At 41.4% G+C, this 18600-nt stretch overlaps 1 protein-coding gene across 1 annotated transcript in view; it reads right to left on the reverse strand.

Annotated features, from left to right (window-relative positions):
• Window positions 1-11413: 11413 nt before the first annotated feature.
• The window catches only part of LOC123752442 (regucalcin-like), a 124006-nt gene continuing 116819 nt past the window's right edge, over window positions 11414-18600 (reverse strand). The window contains exon 8 of the mRNA XM_069335011.1: window positions 11414-12690. Coding sequence (XP_069191112.1) covers window positions 12615-12690 — 76 coding nt within the window. The 3' untranslated portion in view covers window positions 11414-12614. The remainder of the gene's footprint in view (window positions 12691-18600) is intronic.

The following is an 18600-nucleotide window of genomic DNA, read 5'->3' on the forward strand; positions in this document are numbered from 1 at the left end:
GCTGACTTGAATGGCTCATTGCTGTGCACAGTGCACCGATCTTGTGCACAAGGTCCTATTTCTGTTAACCCTGGATAGTGACCTGGCATGTTGGGTATCTCCAGAATGCCCACTTAACCAGGAACACTTTCATAATACGGAGGCCGCCGTATGTCCAGGCAGGAAGTAGATACAGGGAGTTAAGCATACTTGCCACCAAGGGTCAGTGAGTACATTGGCCGGTGCGGACCGTGAGAAGAGTAGAGGGGACGCCTGCGAGGCGACAGTGTGACCCTGAGGTCAACCTCAACCGGTGCGATGGAAAATAACAGCTATGATGTGGTCGTGACATGTTCATGACGTCACTCCTGCTACTGATCATCGAACGGTCAATATGATTGGTTCCCGCTCATTTGCTGCAATGCTATTGGTCAAATTGTAACCTTTTGTGTTGGGTGCCCACGAGACGCCCAGAGCTTCAGGCAAAAGTATTCACGTGAGGGAGACCAAACCCAGAGGACGTGTAGCTGTTCTGTCTATCGGCCAATAGACTGAACACCGTCTATTCCTCACCGTCAAGTTAACTCAGCGTCTTTGCGATATACCACACACTCGCCCAGAATCACGAGTGTGAATATATTGTTCAGAAGCCTAAAGTGACAAATCTCCAGAGCGAAACAGACTGGTATCAGGTAACCCCTGGTGACAAAGATCGTTGTGAGTGACTTAGAGTGAACTAAGGCAGTGCCGCCGCCTAAGTAACCTGTGTGTGACTTTACCACAAGTGTACCTGCATGGTACCACAGCCGCCGCCACTCGTCCCGAGCGTGTACCTCAGTACCTCGAGGCGCCCGCCGCCGCCCTCACTGTACCATGTGACGTCACCACCTTACTCACTGCCAGTGCCAGTGTGTATGCGTGTGTCTGTTAAGCATACAGCACGCCCTCCTGCAGTACCCTGTGTCAAATACGGATTGTGGGAAGCCTGTCATCAATGGCTCATGTCAGAACGAGCGCCCAGCTGTCAGGCCACCTACGAGTTCTTGCATAAATGTGCCTGAGTGAGTGAGTAAGGAAAGGTACCATATCTGTAAGTACAAGATCTTGTCATTGTTTTATTGTGTCTGTGTTGATCTGAGGTATCAACCACAGTTTTCACCTTCTCATACCTGTCACAGGTTATAGGTGAATCGACGGTGAATGCGTGGTTATCTGTGTGGTATCACTGCATTTCACTCGTCTGTGAATGTGAGCTTCACATTCACCACACATTTAGTTATTGTGTGTGATTATTATTGTGCATGTTATTGCCTGTCCCATTGACAGTGTAGTTGTGTTTATTGCATATCATCATTACCTGAGTATCCGGTTGGAACTCTTGTGATCCCTTTGCATACCGGCAGTTAGGTTGCCGTGTTAATGATTGGCTTTCAACTGTGTTAAGTTAGGTGTTTCGCCACGAGTGGATCCGAGTCGATTAGCCAGACATCAAGAGTCTTGCTAATGCAACCATAGCCTTCTGACGCCAATCTAAAGTAAATCAAGCACCCTTTGTATTAGTGGTTAAGTTAGTAAATAAACTACTGTTAAGCTTTATGCGGTGTTTCCGTTGAACCACTTCTGAATACTGCAAATATTACTTAAGCCTTCAGCTCTAGGTGTCTTCAACACCGAGTTGCCTATTATTCACTAAACTATAAATGTGATGAGGACCCTAGGAGTCCCTTAAAGTGTTAAATCATTGAGGAGATTCCAACGATCAACGTGGAGCAGGAGCAGGTGAGGCTAGTCTCAGAAGAGACCCTCAAGGACTCTAACTCGACCTTGCTCCCAGGCCCTGTACGGTTGCTCTCGTATTTTCTATTCTGCTAAATTCCGACAGTTTCGTGAAGCGTCTGCCACATGTACATTGGCGACGTACGCATTGCAGTCGTGAAAGCAAAAAAGAAAACCCCCACAATTGATATATATTTATATAATAAAATGTGTGAACCATCGCTGTACTCAAAATTATGGTGTGCATATTAGTGATTCAATTATTATGTTCTTAATAAAACAATAAACAAATAGTTTTGCTGTTATTACACTATATACACAGGTTATATAGAAGTATCTGAATGTGTTGCTCACCATAACGAACCACTAAGTTGGTATTGTGAGTCAAAAAGCAATAAGGAGTGATCGCCACACACCAGCCAGCCATTCGTTGCCACTCCCTCCCTCAACTACACCTCACTCGCCCTCATTCACCTCCCACAATACTGTTTTTGCATTATTCACTATACACAGATGTTATATATAAGTACTTACATGTTTTGTTCAAGATAACAGTACATCTAAGCTTGAATGGTGAGTTAAGGTAATAAGACGTAGCTACTCACACAGTCAGCTGGTAGCAGCCGCCCTAAAGGCCAGACGCACTAATATTTCTCCTCAAACAATACGGTTTGTGGCGTTATTAAGCTATATACACACATTATATATAAGTATCTACCTGTTTTACTCGCCATACCTGTACAAATAAGCTGGTATAATGCCCAAAGACCATAGGGGCCACCAGTAAATAACATGACAAGTCGTGCAGACGACGCACCTCCCTCACCAAAATGGCGGCTCCCAACCTATTCCTATTGCTGTTATTACACTCTATACACATTATATATAAGTATCTACATTTGTGTTCACCATAGCGAACCACTAAGCTGGTATGGTGAGTGCAGTCAATAAAAGGGGGCCACACACAATCAGAAGACGACGCCACCACCCTCCCTCCCACAGCATTACTCCTCCCTCCATGGAGCACAGTGCTAATTATCACCACAATCCTGTTACTATCAGAACCTGGTCAGTTTTATCACAGTCAGGGGTCTTCTGTAATACTATCATCGCTAAATAATAGCATGATCATATATATTTTTACATTTTTAGGCGATGCTGTGGTCACAAGTGTTAAGAATCAAATGTCGGTTCTATGGGGAGTCTAGTGTTAATGGATGTAGGGGCAGTAGTTAGCATTAAGAGTTATCAAATACGGGAAATCTAAAAGGCCCGGCCCCTAAAATAAACAGTGAATATTAACTTGCTACTAGATCATGTCAATCTAGAGGTTGATCATAGATCTCTTACACAGGAAGAATGGATACTCCTTTACTAACTTACTTATTTATTAACCCCTTAACAACCCCCATATACATTCACACCAATAACAATAATAATAATTACTTTACCACACTATCTTACGGTAAAAGCCTTGGTCCACATAAGCAGGATACAAGGTTTACACTGAGAACAAGCTAGGGTAAAGTTCTACTAGGCAAGGGACACTAACAATGACTCTAGGGATCTTACAGGTAACACTGGAGCCCACCTGGTTTCCCTGGAACCCCCTAGAGTAACTTGTAAAAATAAACACTAGTGAACACCTAATTGCTACACATCAATACTCTACGCATAGAACACATTTATGCCAGACAATGAGGATACTACACAGTCTACTTAACTGGATAACACGACATAGAAATAAAGAAACAGAGGAAGGGGAGGAGGTTTCCTTTCACCACAATGCCAGCCAGAGAAGAGAGAGCATCTCCACTCTTCTCCCTCAGTTCACTCGCTGCCAGCAGACTACTCAACTAATCGTACAGCATTCCTATCCCAAATTTACTCAGGTTTACTTTACAAATGATTAGAAAGTATTAGTAAACATAGTTGGTGCCTATTTTATTATTTAATAATCAACCCCAAGCTCAGTCTTTAAATGCTCTTTGAGAAACAAGAATAGTCTTACATCTGGCAAGGAAGATACAAACAAATGCACCTCGTGATGCGTTTCCAATACTATAAAGTTTATTAGTTTAAACTTATTATTATTATTAGCAGTAATAGTTATTAGCAGTTTATTTAGCTCAATTTTGACCTCTGGTTTCCACTGCAGAACCCAGGGTCGTAACAACAAGCTGAACAGTATGCTTTACTGTTAGTGGCTTTAGGCATTGTATGTACTAGCTCTATCTATATATCAATCCATTAATGTAACATCACTTGTATGTATGTACCTTACCTGAATAAACATATTTATTTATTTATTTATTTATTAACAGCAGTGCTGTGCACTGATGGTGCATGCGTCAACCTTGGTGGCTCGCTTAATACTGAAGCTCTCACACCAAGGAATGTTGGTCACGATTTTTGTTCTTGGTGGCATCTGTCAACTATCGGTCGTGGCTGCACTATCCCATGCGGTGCATTTAAATTCAGGCGCTAGACACTAACGCAGCTATTAATATATTGTGCTGTTTCAGTTTTGTTACTGAAATCATCTATATATGTATTGCGCGGTTTAAGGGTTAATCGAGATAGTTTCTATGAGTCTCAGAGGTTAGTTAGTGACCAGTAGCTTAAACCGGTTCATGTCACAACAACAAATGTCACTGACCTCACTGTAGACCCAGATCTATTCTCTACGGTAATATTTTTTTTTTTTTATGCAGGGATATTCCTGCGCGGGCCCTAAGCCTCTGGCTGGCCCACTATGTGTTGCTTGTTTCTGTTTTATTTGGGCGGAGTATGAGTATTTAATACTCGTATGGTCGCTTCAGTAAGATTTTGCCATATGTGTTTAACAACTTCTGCTCTGTTGAATCTAAGTTGAAATCTTAATGGGTTTGTAACTGTGCACTGTGTTAGATAATGTTCCAGTGGTCTGTCGGGCATTTCTCCACAGTGTTGACATTTCCTCTCATCTTCCGGAACCTGTAAGCCTATTTCCCATACACATGGGTATCCAAGCCTGATGCGATGTAAGTGCACTTCTGTTGCTCTATTGCTCCCTTTCATCAAACTAAGTGGTTTGTAGTTGGTTGAATTCTTGTACCAGCTCGCAGATCCTGATGTTGCAACTGCTGTGTTGTGGTCACTGTACATCTTTTGCATTGCTCTGTTTCTAATTACTTTCTTAATCTGTGATAGACTCTTTGGTATGTAAATGTCTACATTTCTTCTCTTAGTTGCAAGTTTTGCAGCTTCGTCTGCAATGTCATTTCCTATTATTCCCACATGACTTGGCACCCAGTTGATAAGTACCCGTCGGCCTTGTTGTTTGAGTGTTTGCATTAATGATATGACATTTGTGATGGTAATAATTGACCACATTCAGTCTTCATCGCATTTATCATACCTTAGGGTAAGTCTTCCAGAGAAGACTACATTCATACCAAGTCGTCTGGACTAGGATTTAGTAATCCACTTAATGTGATACACCTGTAGGATTGTATCAGTTTTGTTTGAGCTCCTTCTTCATTCTCGTCTCTGCCGATAAGCAACCTTAGAGACAGTTTGAAGAAGTATCGTAGCACAAGCAAAATTGAGCTTTGCAACAGCCTGTAAGTGAACATTTACCAGAAGACTATGAGTAGTGAAATAAATAGTTTCTCATAATAGAATAAACTTATACTCATCCTTTAAGTTATCTTGCGCTTAGTTATACCTCCAGAGAGTTATAGTACTGTAACTTAATGTGTATAAACCGAGCAGGTCTACTTCTCATTCAGAATCTTTAGGTTGCTATATGTGTTTAGTTGTACCTACAGAGAGTTATAACACTGTAGCCCAATATATAATCCGCATTTACCCTCTACTTAGGTAGATTAGGGAAACATTAGTTAGGGTCAGCTGAGTGCAAGTTGAATCTGTGCTCACTAAAGCATACCACTGACTACATTCATAGAGACTGATACCCACATACTTAGTTATCTACTTTATATAGAATTTAGCTCGGTTAGGAACTTAGTTATTATTATAGCATAGCCTAAAATACTTGTCCAACTAGGACTATACCTTAGGCCACATTTAATTTTGCATTAAATACATAGAATTCCTCGTTTGAAGTTAAGGTGATTTATGAGTCTCCAGTGATCAGTTAATGTCTAGTAACTCATCTAGTTACATGTCACTGCGACCCTAGACATTGACCTCGTTGTAGATTCAGTATCTTCTTGATCTCAAAGAGACATAAGAATAATACATTAATCATTGCATAGATGTACCCGTGACAACAAATTATACATCTCACACAGATCCGTGACATTCGTTACGTACATACTAACGTACTAACCTACTAACATATAAGAATATAACTTCAGGAACAGGAACAGGGCCGTCAACCATGAACTGCGACCTGTAATTCAGGAGTTATGTTGAAATTTCCAACCCCTAATTACTAATCCCTAATACAAAAGGATGTATTTCCTGTATTAGGCGTCATCATCATCTATTACTTAATCATTAACTTTAATACTTCAAGAAGTAATTTTTGTACTAACCATTATATTTACTAATATTACTAACCCGTAGCGTAATAATATTAATTCATATTATACTGCGCAGTAAATATACCAAAAGTATCTAGTATTTATAGCTGTATTGCGTCAGCTCACATGAGGGGTAAAATGATTTACATTTGAGAGAATCATCCTAAGTTCTTGTTATTTCACATTCCTTAATGGGAATTATTATTTAATAATTTTATTGTTACAACTATGCTTAGTGACTTACAGCTGACAATATGTTTATCTTAGTTATTAAACCATATTGTTTGTTAGCTGATAATAATTCACGCAATTGCAAATTGTCACTCAAAGCATTCATAGATAGCAGAATTTGTTCTCAGCACTCTCATATCAACCCAAGTTTATTTAATCATTAAGAAACGAGAATTTATATATTGTCAAATAAGATAAATTATTCTCTAAAATTTCTGATATGCCTGAGTTCCTTCAATTCGGGATATTAAATAAAGCGTAGAAATAGCAACAATGCGTCGTAGCAATTGCGCATGTGTGAGTAAGCCCAAGAAGGAGGTGAGACTGGCAAGCGACGCCATATTTTGGGAGGAGTGTCTGACAGCTGACCAAAATCGTCTTCATAGATAGCCATATGAGCACCTATGGAAGCTTACCCCCTTAATTAACCCCCTGTCAACTAGTGGGGCTAGGTATCCTCAGTCTCCTTGTTTCATTTTCTGACTTAATTTTTAACTTACTCTTAGCCAGTCATTTACTGAAATTATTTAATTGAGTGCATTAATAGTTCTTCAGGTCTTATTAATTATACAGTCATAACTGAACTATTTATAGTTAATAATCATTAGCTTAAATTTGCCTATGTTTATTATTCAACTTTGATTTCATTTATTACCTAGGTTGCCTAGCCTCGCCATGCTCCCTTACTCCATTGTACCCCTGGCTTTGCCTGCATCTCAAATTGCAAATTGTTACTTACAGTGTACCTGAGAGTACTTGTAAGCAATCTACCTCATTTTTCATTTTTGCTCAATTTGTTTTTGTATTGCTTAGTCTTGTTTATATTTTTGTTTTGTATTTCTATATCTTGTGTTTTGTATAGTCCATGTTTATATGTTTTTTCGTTAATCTCATTTATTACCTAGGTTGCCTAGCCTAGCCTTACTCCCTTACTCCATTGTGCCCCTGTAAGCCCCTTTTGTGTTTGCTTTGTACAGTATTGTGTACATTTTTTTCCCTATTTTATAGCTTATTTTTACCTTGTAATTTGCCTTTCTTTCCTTGTTTTTCCTGCAATCAGCTTTTTTTTATGCAGACAAGTATAGACCCTGAACTTAACCTCTTATCCACTATCTATGACAATAATCACTTTAATGATCTAAATTCCAAATATTTTGCAGCACATGATGTAAACAATGTATTAACTCATAATCACAATATCTCTGTAATCAATTTGAACGTTAGATCCCTAGGTAAACACTTCGATGATGTTAGTGCCTTGATTGAAACTATTGACAACAAATTCTCTTTTATTATACTTACTGAAACATGGTTGAAAGAGGATACTACTCAACTCTTTAACATGCCTAACTACTCAGCAATTCACAACTGTCGTGAACTTCAGAGAGGTGGTGGCACTGCTCTTTACTACCAACATGAACTAACATGCTTAAAAGAAATTAGAACTAGAGACTGCTATGGGGAGTATATCTTCGCCAGCTTCAGAGTCAAGGGTGCCGAGTCTGTCCTGTCTGTGGGTGCAGTTTATACAACTCCTAACACTGATGTGTCCGAATTCAACTCAAACCTTAGAAATCTAATACTTGATAACAGACTGAACAAAAACCACCTAATTATTGCAGGGGACTTTAATATTGACCTCTGCGAGCCTGAACACCCTACTGCTGTTAGCTTCCTCAACTGTATGAATTCCTGCTTCCTCATACCCTTAATCACTAGACCTACTAGAATCACTGATAGCACTGCCACGACTCTAGATCACATCTGGACAAAAACATAACCTCTCCGCTTACTTCAGGTATAATCACCGATAGCACTACAGACCATTACCCCACATTTCTCTTAACTAACATTAGCAAACCACCTCTTGAGTCAAGAGAGATACGTTTTAGACTGCACAATGAAACTGCTATAGACAATTTTATAACTGCTGCTGATAATGTCAACTGGGAGTCCGAGTTAGGTAACATAGAGGACATCAACCTAGCAGTGCAATCTTTTCTTCAAAAAACTCTTAGCCTTTATAATACCCACTGTCCTATGCTTACAAAACAAGTCACAACCAAAAGGCTTAACAATCCCTGGCTTACAAAGGGAATACTTAAATCTATTAATAAAAAAACATGACCTTGAGAAGAAGTATAGGTTAGGAATTGTCTCCAAAGAATTCTCAATGAATTACTCATTATTGCTATCTAAGATAATTAGACCAGCCAAAACTAAATACTACGAAGATAAATTTACCAAAATAAAGAGCAACATTAAACAAACATGGAGAACAATTTCACAAATATTGGGATCAAAGAAGTCTTTAAATAACAAACCGACTCACCTGTCTAACAACGATGGTCAGCTTTCAGCCTCTGATTCTGCTATTGAGTTCAATAGGTTCTTCTTTTCCATTGGTTCATCCCTTGCAAATGATATTCCATCTTCCAGTACTGACATTAAGGACTATCTTACAGGTAACTATCCACAGTCTCTGTACCTAAAGCCTATTAATTCCACTGACGTCAATGAGATAATCCTTTCCCTTAAAACCAAGTCTAGTGCCCTTGAGGAGATACCAACTTTAATTTACAAAAAAGCCTCCAGATCTTTAGCCCCTGCTATTGCTTTGCTCTTCAACAAGTCACTTGAACTCAAAACCTTTCCAGATATTCTAAAAAAGCGAGAGTAACGCCTGTCCACAAATGTGGTGATCTCACAGATGTTAACAACTACAGACCTATATCAATCCTGCCAAACTTGTCAAAAATTTTTGAAAAACTAATCTATAAGCAGCTTTACTCATATCTAGCCAAACTCAATATACTTAGCCCTTGCCAATATGGCTTCAGACCCAAAAAAAGCACTTACGATGCACTTATTAGTATGCTTAACTCGATTCATACAGCTCTTGATAAAAATGAGTTCCCTGTTGGGTTATTTGTGGACCTGCGTAAAGCTTTTGATACTGTCAACCACCAAAACCTTCTTCTTAAATTACATCATTATGGAGTCAGAGGACACTCCCTACAATACCTCAAATCCTACTTTACTGACAGGCTCCAATATGTTTCTGTGAATAATACAATTTCTCCCACCCTACCCATCAACATTGGTGTTCCTCAGGGCAGCATACTTGGCCCTCTCCTCTTTCTCATCTACATTAATGACCTTCCAAATGCCTCCCATCACCTCAAACCAATTCTATTTGCTGACGACACAACCTTCATTTACTCCAGCCCTGATTCCCTTGCTCTAAATGCCACAGTAAATACTGAGCTTAATAAAGTCCATCTTTGGCTAACTGCCAACAAACTCACCCTTAACATTGACAAAACTTTCTATATTCTGTTTGGCAATAAATCCTCTAATCAAATAAATCTCAAAATAAACAATACCCAAATTTGTAACAAATTAGATGGCAAATTCCTGGGCATTCTCATTGACCACAAGCTGAATTTCCAGGGACACATTCTAAATATATCAAAAAAAGTTTCAAAAACTGTGGGCATTCTTTCTAAGATCAGATATTATGTACCACGCCCTGTCCTGGTGACTCTCTATTACTCCCTTATCTATCCATATCTCAACTATGGTATTTGTGCTTGGGGCTCTACTACCCAAAATCACTTACGTCCTCTAATTACTCAACACAAAGCTGCTATTAGGACAATATCCAACTCTGGCCCCAGACATCACTCGGTACCCCTACTCAAATCTCTGAATATGTTAGACATTAAGTCTCTGCACATTCTCTCATGTGTATTATACATATATAAAACGCTAAACTGTAATGCCAATCCTGATCTCAAAAGCTTCATAGAAGGTTGTAACAGAACCCATGAGCACCACACCAGAAATAAATACAGTTTTGATATTCCTAGAGTACGACTTAATCAAACTAGAAATGCTCTACAAATCACGGGGCCCAGAATGTGGAATGACCTTCCCGACCATGTTAAAGACTGTACCTCTCTCAACCAGTTTAAGTTAAAAACGAAGCTATACCTAATAAATTCCCTGTAACCTACCTTACCCTTCTATTGTCAACCAATGTCTGTTTTTCTTTAAAGAGCGCTGTTTGTCGACATATTTGTATTTGTGCTGCTTTTTCATCTAGTTTTCATTTCTTGTTTTCATATACTCATTATGCTCAATTAGTATTAAGCTTGTCATTTAAGTTTATCATGCCCGAAACGCTTTGCGTAATAGTGGCTTTAGGCATTGTATGTACTAGCTCTACCTATAAGTCAACCAATCTTTGTAAAAATATATTGTATGTATGTACCTTACCTAAATAAAATATTATTATTATTATTATTATTATTACGAGACGCGACAGCTTTTATCATGTCACAAACAGTGTCCGGCATACTAGTTTGTCCATATCTTGTTTTCTTGTGGCCACAATAAAAACATCTTAGGTAGGACAGTGTGTCTTTAGGATGCGCGAGCCCTCAATACCAAACTCGTTAGTCGCCTTCCACTCCACTATTCATATTATTTTACATGAATATTAGTGGAGTCATACATTCTCCAACAGAATTTACATTTAACTCGTCTTTCAGCTGGAGTACCGATGCTAGTGAGGCGAAACTTTCTTCTACGCTCAAGTGTTCCTATAGCTGAAGCCTGGTGAAACCCAATTCTAGGTGACGAATATACGCATAAGGATCATTTACGACTATTCATCCAACAAATAAGCTGTTCTAATAGTTTTCGCAGATAGATCTTAATACAAATTTATTTCATTGATAATATTTTCATGCATTTCCACTTTATGTGTGAATATTTTATTAATGTGTGGTCTGTCATTATTACATAATCTCGTGCATTATTTCTCTCATAGAATAACCCTCCCCCCAAAGTGTGTGCAGGGATTTAGTTCTGTATTTGAATAATTACAGTTCATTAGATTTCATTTATTTTATACGAGATCCATAGATCACTGGTTATCAAATTTATTCCCTTTATATAAAGGATGGTCTTTCGAAGTAATTCATAATTTTATTAGTAACATTTTGGAGCCAGATTTCCCCACACACGGGGCCACGGTGGTGGAGCAGTCTGCTGGTAGTGGCTGAGTGACTCACGGGGCCACGGTAGTGGCTGAGTGACTCCCGGTGTTGAGTAACTCACGGGGCCACGGTGGTGGCTGAGTGACTCACTGTGGTGGCTGAGTGACTCCCGGTGTTGAGTGACTCACGGGGCCACTGTGGTGGCTGAGTGACTCGCGGGGCCACGGTGTTGAGTGAGTGACTCACGGGGCCACGGTGTTGAGTGAGTGACTCACGGGGCCACGGTTGTGGCTGAGTGACTCATGGGGCAACGGTGGTAGCTGAGTGACTCGCTGGGCCACCGTGTTGAGTGAGTGACTCACGGGGCCACTGTGGTTGCTGAGTGACTCACGGGGCCACTGTGGTGGCTGAGTGACTCACGGGGCCACGGTGGTGGCTGAGTGACTCACGGGGCCACGGTGGTGGCTGAGTGACTCACGGGGCCACTGTGGTGGCTGAGTGACTCACGGGGCCACTGTGGTGGCTGAGTGACTCACGGGGCCACGGTGGTGGCTGAGTGACTCACGGGGCCACTGTGGTGGCTGAGTGACTCACGGGGCCACTGTGGTGGCTGAGTGACCCACGGGGCCACTGTGGTGGCTGAGTGACTCACGGGGCCACTGTGGTGGCTGAGTGACTCACGGGGCCACTGTGGTGGCTGAGTGACTCACGGTGGTAGCTGAGTGACTCACGGTGGTAGCTGAGTGACTCGCGGGGCCACGGTGTTGAGTGAGTGACTCACGGGGTCACGGTGGTGGCTGAGTGACTCACGGGGCCATGGTAGTAGTTGAGTGACTCGCGGGGCCACGATGTTGAGTGAGTGACTCATGGGGCCACGGTGGTGGAGCAGTCTGATGGTGGTGGCTGAGTGACTCGCGGGGTCACGGTGGTGGCTGAGTGACTCACGGGGTCACAGTGGTGGAGCAGTCTGATGGTGATGGCTGAGTGACTCACGGGGGTCACGGTGGTGGCTGAGTGACTCACGGGGTCATGGTGGTGGCTGAGTGACTCACGGTGGCGGCTGAGTGACTCACGGTGGTTACTGAGTGACTCACGGGGTCCTGGTGTTGGAGAGCATGATGGCGCAGTCTGCTGGTGGACGGCCCCTGGCGCCTAAGCCCGTCACTCTGTGCAGAAGGTAAACAAACACACACTATAATACTGAGAATCCAATAAACACTTTAATGTACATTACCTTTACCCTGCACTTAACATAAGTGTACTTTAGATAAATTATTTAAATGTAGCATAATAGATCTGCACTTAATATAAGCAAATTGTAGTAAAAAATTTATTATATCATTGTACCCGGATGGATGCTCGCTTGACTGTTTTGTTGTCAGATCAGCTGTGTCGTGCCTGTGTACAGGTTAGTTGAATGTTAACGCCTAGTTTAATTTCTATTTGTTCTAGCGTTAGTCATGTGCAGTTTGCTTATTATTATATATAGTTTAAGCACTGTTTATTTATTATAAGTATTGTATTGTATATTATATGGCTTGTGTTATTGTAGGAGTAACTGGACTGTAATTATTTGCTCAATAAAGCCACATATCTGGTAATGCTTCTCCTTTACGTCAATTTATTGAGCAAATAATTCAGCCAGTGAACATGGAGCGGTTACTACGGCCCCAGCGGTTTGCCACTGACCCAAACTCCATCACCGCTGCTCAAGAATGGCGTCGTTGGCTCAAGACGTTCCATAACGTCACTCTAGCAGAAGAAGAAAATACTCCCACCGTGGACAAGCTGCGTCTCTTAATAAACTACGTTGCTCCACGTGTGTTCGACTACATAGCTGACTGCACTACGTATGATGCGGCTGAAAAATCCCTAACAGAACTGTTTATGAAGCCCAAGAATGAAGTATTCGCAAGGTATGTGCTTGCAACACGACGCCCAGAACCCGGTGAGTCGCTTAACCAGTTTCTTCAGACATTAAAGTTATTAGCTAAAGATTGCCAGTTCAAAGCAGTGACTGCTGTAGAAGCTAGTGATAACTATGTGAGAGATGCTTTCATTAATGGGCTATGTTCTGCCACAATAAGGCAGCGCTTACTTGAAAATAAAACTTAAGACTTACAGTCAGCCTTTGACCAGGCTCACACTCTAGAAACGGCACAAAAACTTTCTGCCTCTTATGCTCAGCGAGGGGCTACAAACACTGCCATGGCACTCTCATTAGACCTGGAGGACTCAGGAGGACAAGAAAGTGTAGAAGAAAAAGTTGACACAGTTTCTGCAGCTACAACTAGTGGTTTAAAGTGCTTCTTTTGTGGTCACACTCGACATCCTCGCAGTCGATGTCCAGCTAGAGAGGCTCTGTGTATGAATTGCAAGAAAGAGGGTCATTATGCTACGGTCTGCTGATCTCTGAAACAGACTAACAGCGCTTCAAACACCCAACATTCCGCTGCTATGCTCGCTACTTTAGCTAGGACTTCGCCCTCATGCCTCAATAAATCAGTTCTTAGCTCTATGATCAATGGTATTCCAGTCAGTGCACTGACTGACACTGGTAGCTCTGAGAACTTTATTCATAAGAATATTGCCGAGCAGAGTGGGTTACTCGTGGTCCTGATAATGAGGCAGTTTCTATGGCTACTGTATCGTTCTCTTCAAAATTCCTGGGTCAATGTTCTGTAGACTTTGAATTGCAAGGAGAAACTTACCATGGTGTGAATCTCAAAGTGTTACCTGATTTGTGTGCTGATGTGATTTTAGGCCATAAAATTTTACAAAATCATTCTGTGCTCGAGATGGCTTTTGGAGGAGATAGACCTTCCCTTAGAATATGTGAATTAGCTGCCGTCAAAGTTCCAGCTCCATCTCTCTTCAGTAATTTAGCACCAGACTGAAAGCCGATTGCTGTAAAATCCAGACGCTATTTTGAGGCTGATAAGTTGTTTATTGAATCTGAGACCGCTTGGATGCAACGTGAAGAGATAATTAGACCCAGTCATTCTCCATGGAGATCCCAGGTATTAGTAACTAAAGGAGAACATCACAAGAAAAGAATGGTTGTAGATTATTCACAATCAATCGATTCACAGGGCTGGATGCCTACCCCTTACCGCATATAGATGAGATTGTGAATAATGTTGCTAGATTTAAAGTATACAGCACCCTAGACTTGAGAAGTGCTTACCATCAAGTGGGTTTAACAGAGGAAGAAAAACCCTATACAGCCTTTGAAGCTTGTGGGAAGCTTTTTGAATTTAATCGTATTCCTTTTGGGTCACTAATGGAGTGGCCAGTTTTCAAAGAGTAATTGATGGCATCCTTTAGAAAGGAGTGGAGGGTACCTTCGCTTACGTAGATGATGTCTGTGTGTGTGGACATTCTGAGGAAGACCATGATAAAAATCTGAAACATTTTATGGACGTTGCAAGAAGGTATAACCTGACCCTGAATCTTGAAAAGTATAGTTTTCGACTCAGGTCTATAAAGCTGTTGGGATATTTTATACAAGGAGAAATTAGACCTGACCCGGAACGCCTCGAGCCACTGTTAAAATTTCGCTGATGCATTCTCACTTGTATGTGGTGCCACCAGTGTGGATGAATTAAAGGAATTGCATAACAATCTGTGTAACCCTGGAGTGTCTCGTATGGCTCCTTTTGTATGATGTCGAAATCTGCCTTATTCTGTGGAAGAAGTGAAGAAGATGACTAATTCCTGCTCTGCATGCTCTGAACTTAAACCTCGGTTTTGCAAGTGTACCGACCCTGGGTTCCACAATTTTGAAACCAGAGGTCAAATTGAGCTAAATAAACTGCTTTATATTATGTGGGACGCTTGGAGATGTTTGTCTGTTTGTATCTTTCTTGCCAGACGTAAGACGATCCTTGTTTCTCACAGAGCATTTAAAGACTGAGCGTGGGATTGATGATTAATTAGTAAAATAGGCATCAACTATGTTTACAAATGATTAGAAAGTATTAGTAAAGTAGATCTGAGTAAACTTGGATATAGGGCCGCTGTACGACTAGCTGAGTAGTCGGCTGGCGGCGAGTCAGCTGGTGGGAGCTAAAACTCGTGGCTAGCTTCCTTCTCTGGGCTGGCGTCGTGGTGAAAAGAACCTCTCCCCTTCCTCCTGCTTCTCTCCCTCACTTATTTCTGTGTCTAGTTTACCAAGATAAGTACTGAATTGTGTTAACATTTTCTGGCATAAGTATGTTCTGTGTAAAGTATTACGGTGTAGTAATTGTTAGGTGATCACTAGTGTTGATATTGCTAAGTTACTCTAAGGGGGTCCCAGTGGAACCACGTAGGCTCCAGTAGTACCAGTAAGCTACTTAGAGTCCTTGCTAGTGTCCCTTGCCTAGTAGACTTTACCCTAGCTTGTGCTCATTGTAAAACCTTGTATCCTGCTTATGTGGACCAAGGCTTTTAACGTAAGATTGTGTGGTAAAGTAATTATTGTTATTGGTGTGAATGTATATGGGGGGGTTGTTAAGGGGTTAATAAATAAGTAAATTAGTTTAAAGAAGTATCCATTCTTCCTGTGTAGGAGATCTATGATCTACCTCTAGGCTGACGATTCAGTAAGCCACTATAAGTATTACTCATATATTTTCATTGGGGGCCGGATCCCCTATAGCAGACACATACAATTTATAACAGCAAGTTTGACTCTGGGCATTTGATTAGAGCTACTCAGCCATTTGAAAGACCCAACATAGATTTTAAAGGACCACTTCCATCACATTCAAGGAATAAATATATCCTTACTGTTGTAGATGAATTCTCTAGATTCCCTTTCGCATTCCCTTGTTCAGATATGACTACTGGTACAGTAATTCAGTGCCTGGTGCAGTTGTTTGCAATCTTCGGTATGCCTGCATATATACACTCTGATAGGGGAACTTCTTTATGTCTGAGGAGTTGAAAGATTTTCTACTAAAAAAAGGGGTAGCAACTAGCCGTACGACTCCTTACAACCCTAGAGGAAATGGCCTGGCTGAGAAGTACAATGGGATTATTTGGAAGACAGTGCTGCTAGCTCTTAGGACGAGAGGCTTAGATGTATCCCAATGGGAAGTTGTTCTTCCTGATGCACTCCACTCTATTGGATCACTGTTGTGCAAATATAACAATTTGTGTACTACAAATTGTACACCACATGAACGATTCTTCCGGCATACAAGAAGGTCTACTTCAGGGCGAACACTACCTACGTGGCTTGCTTGCCGAGGCCTGTCCTCCTAAAACGTCAGGTGCAGCAAAGCAAAAATTATCCTCTAGTTGATGAGGTTGAGGTCGTAGACGTGAATCCAGAATATGCCCATGTCAAGTTCCCAGATGGCAGGATTACCACTGTATCATTAAGACACCTCGCACCCATGGCCACAGAGGGCTGCGAGAGTTTGGACCCCATTCTCAACATTCAACAGCAACACCCAGCGATTGCGAAAGCTGATGTAAACCCCAACCCGCCTCATCCTGAACTACTTTGTTCCGAACCACCAACCTAAAAACACCTAATTGGGAACCTTTCTCTGACGTAACACTCCCTCGAGAAGGTGGTATGCAGGAACCGACTGGAACACTAGAGGCTTCAACTTTGCAGGAGTCCCTTCGACGATCTGGAAGGACGCACAGTACCCCTACTCATCTTCGGGACTATGTTACTTAAAGCTAGATGGGGTGAATGTAGTAAAAGTGTTATTATATCATTGTACCCGGATGGATGCTCGCTTGACTGTTTCCCTTGGATGCTCGCTTGATTGTTTTGTTGTTGTCAGATCAGCTGTGTCGTGCCTGTGTACAGGTTAGTTGAATGTTAACGCCTAGTTTAATTTCTATTTGTTCTAGCGTTAGTCATGTGCAGTTTGCTTATTATTATATATAGTTTAAGCACTGTTTATTTATTATAAGTATTGTATATTATATGGCTTGTGTTATTGCATGATTTAACTATACTGTAATTATTTGCTCAATAAAGCCACATGTCTGGGAACGCTTCTCCTTTACCTCACAAATGTTATGAGGGTGTTCTCGGATCTGTGTTTGTTGAGTTCACAATTCGGAAATAGTATCGTCATCTGCTATTAACATAAAAACACCTTAGATGATACATATCTATGGTGTCTCATATTTAGTTTTAAAACTAGGTATGATAGGGAAATAGGAGAAGTTTCATTGTATTAAACAACTGCGGCTAGAAAAGCAGTGATGTAGTGGAGGCTGACTCCATACACAGTTTCAAGTGTAGATATGATTGAGCCCAATAAGCTCAGGAACCTGTGCACAAGTTGATTGATAGTTGAGAGACGGGACAGAAGAGCTGAAGCTTAACCCCCGCAAGCACAACTGAGTTAGTACACACACACACACACACACACACACACACACACACACACACACACACACACACACAGGACGGCGGTCAGTGAGCAAGGGTAGAACGTGCGGTCAGCGAATTACTTCAATATTCTCGGGATATTTACGTACCAGTGAGCCCAAAACATAGTTTTTGGTCATATGAAAGGTACAGCAACGCAGTGATAACGCAACATAGTGAATTCTTATAACGTTTGATAAGAAAAAAATTGAAAAAGAACGAGATTGTGGCAAGACGGTGGCACCAGAGGCCGCGAAGGGAAGAGTTTGGACCACCACGTGGGAGGACCTCTGGCGGGGACGTCAACAATAATATCGGACATCGCTTCATAAATCACCTAATTGTGCTGTGGGATGCTTACTCGGAGGTGAGTGCCTCTCAAAGTCAGTCATATAAGGTGTACAGTGTTTTTTTATATAGTAATTAGCTTTGAACATAAGTTAATTAAAATACGAAAAAGTAGCTCAAGAGCCTCAGCTTGGTACTAGCTTCTCACACCTGTGTGTTACATTACACCGCCACTGACTAGACCTACCCCCCCCCCTCCTCCTCACCATAACACGCCAGTGTAAACACACACACACACACATGCACGCACGCACACACTGGTGACCGCTCACCCTCACTCACCCACCCTCACCCCTCACGTTCCCACGCCTTACACTGCCCCAAGACACCCCCCTACCCCTCC

This window comes from Procambarus clarkii, chromosome 32, assembly GCF_040958095.1.
Source record: "Procambarus clarkii isolate CNS0578487 chromosome 32, FALCON_Pclarkii_2.0, whole genome shotgun sequence".
NCBI classification, from domain to species: domain Eukaryota; kingdom Metazoa; phylum Arthropoda; class Malacostraca; order Decapoda; family Cambaridae; genus Procambarus; species Procambarus clarkii.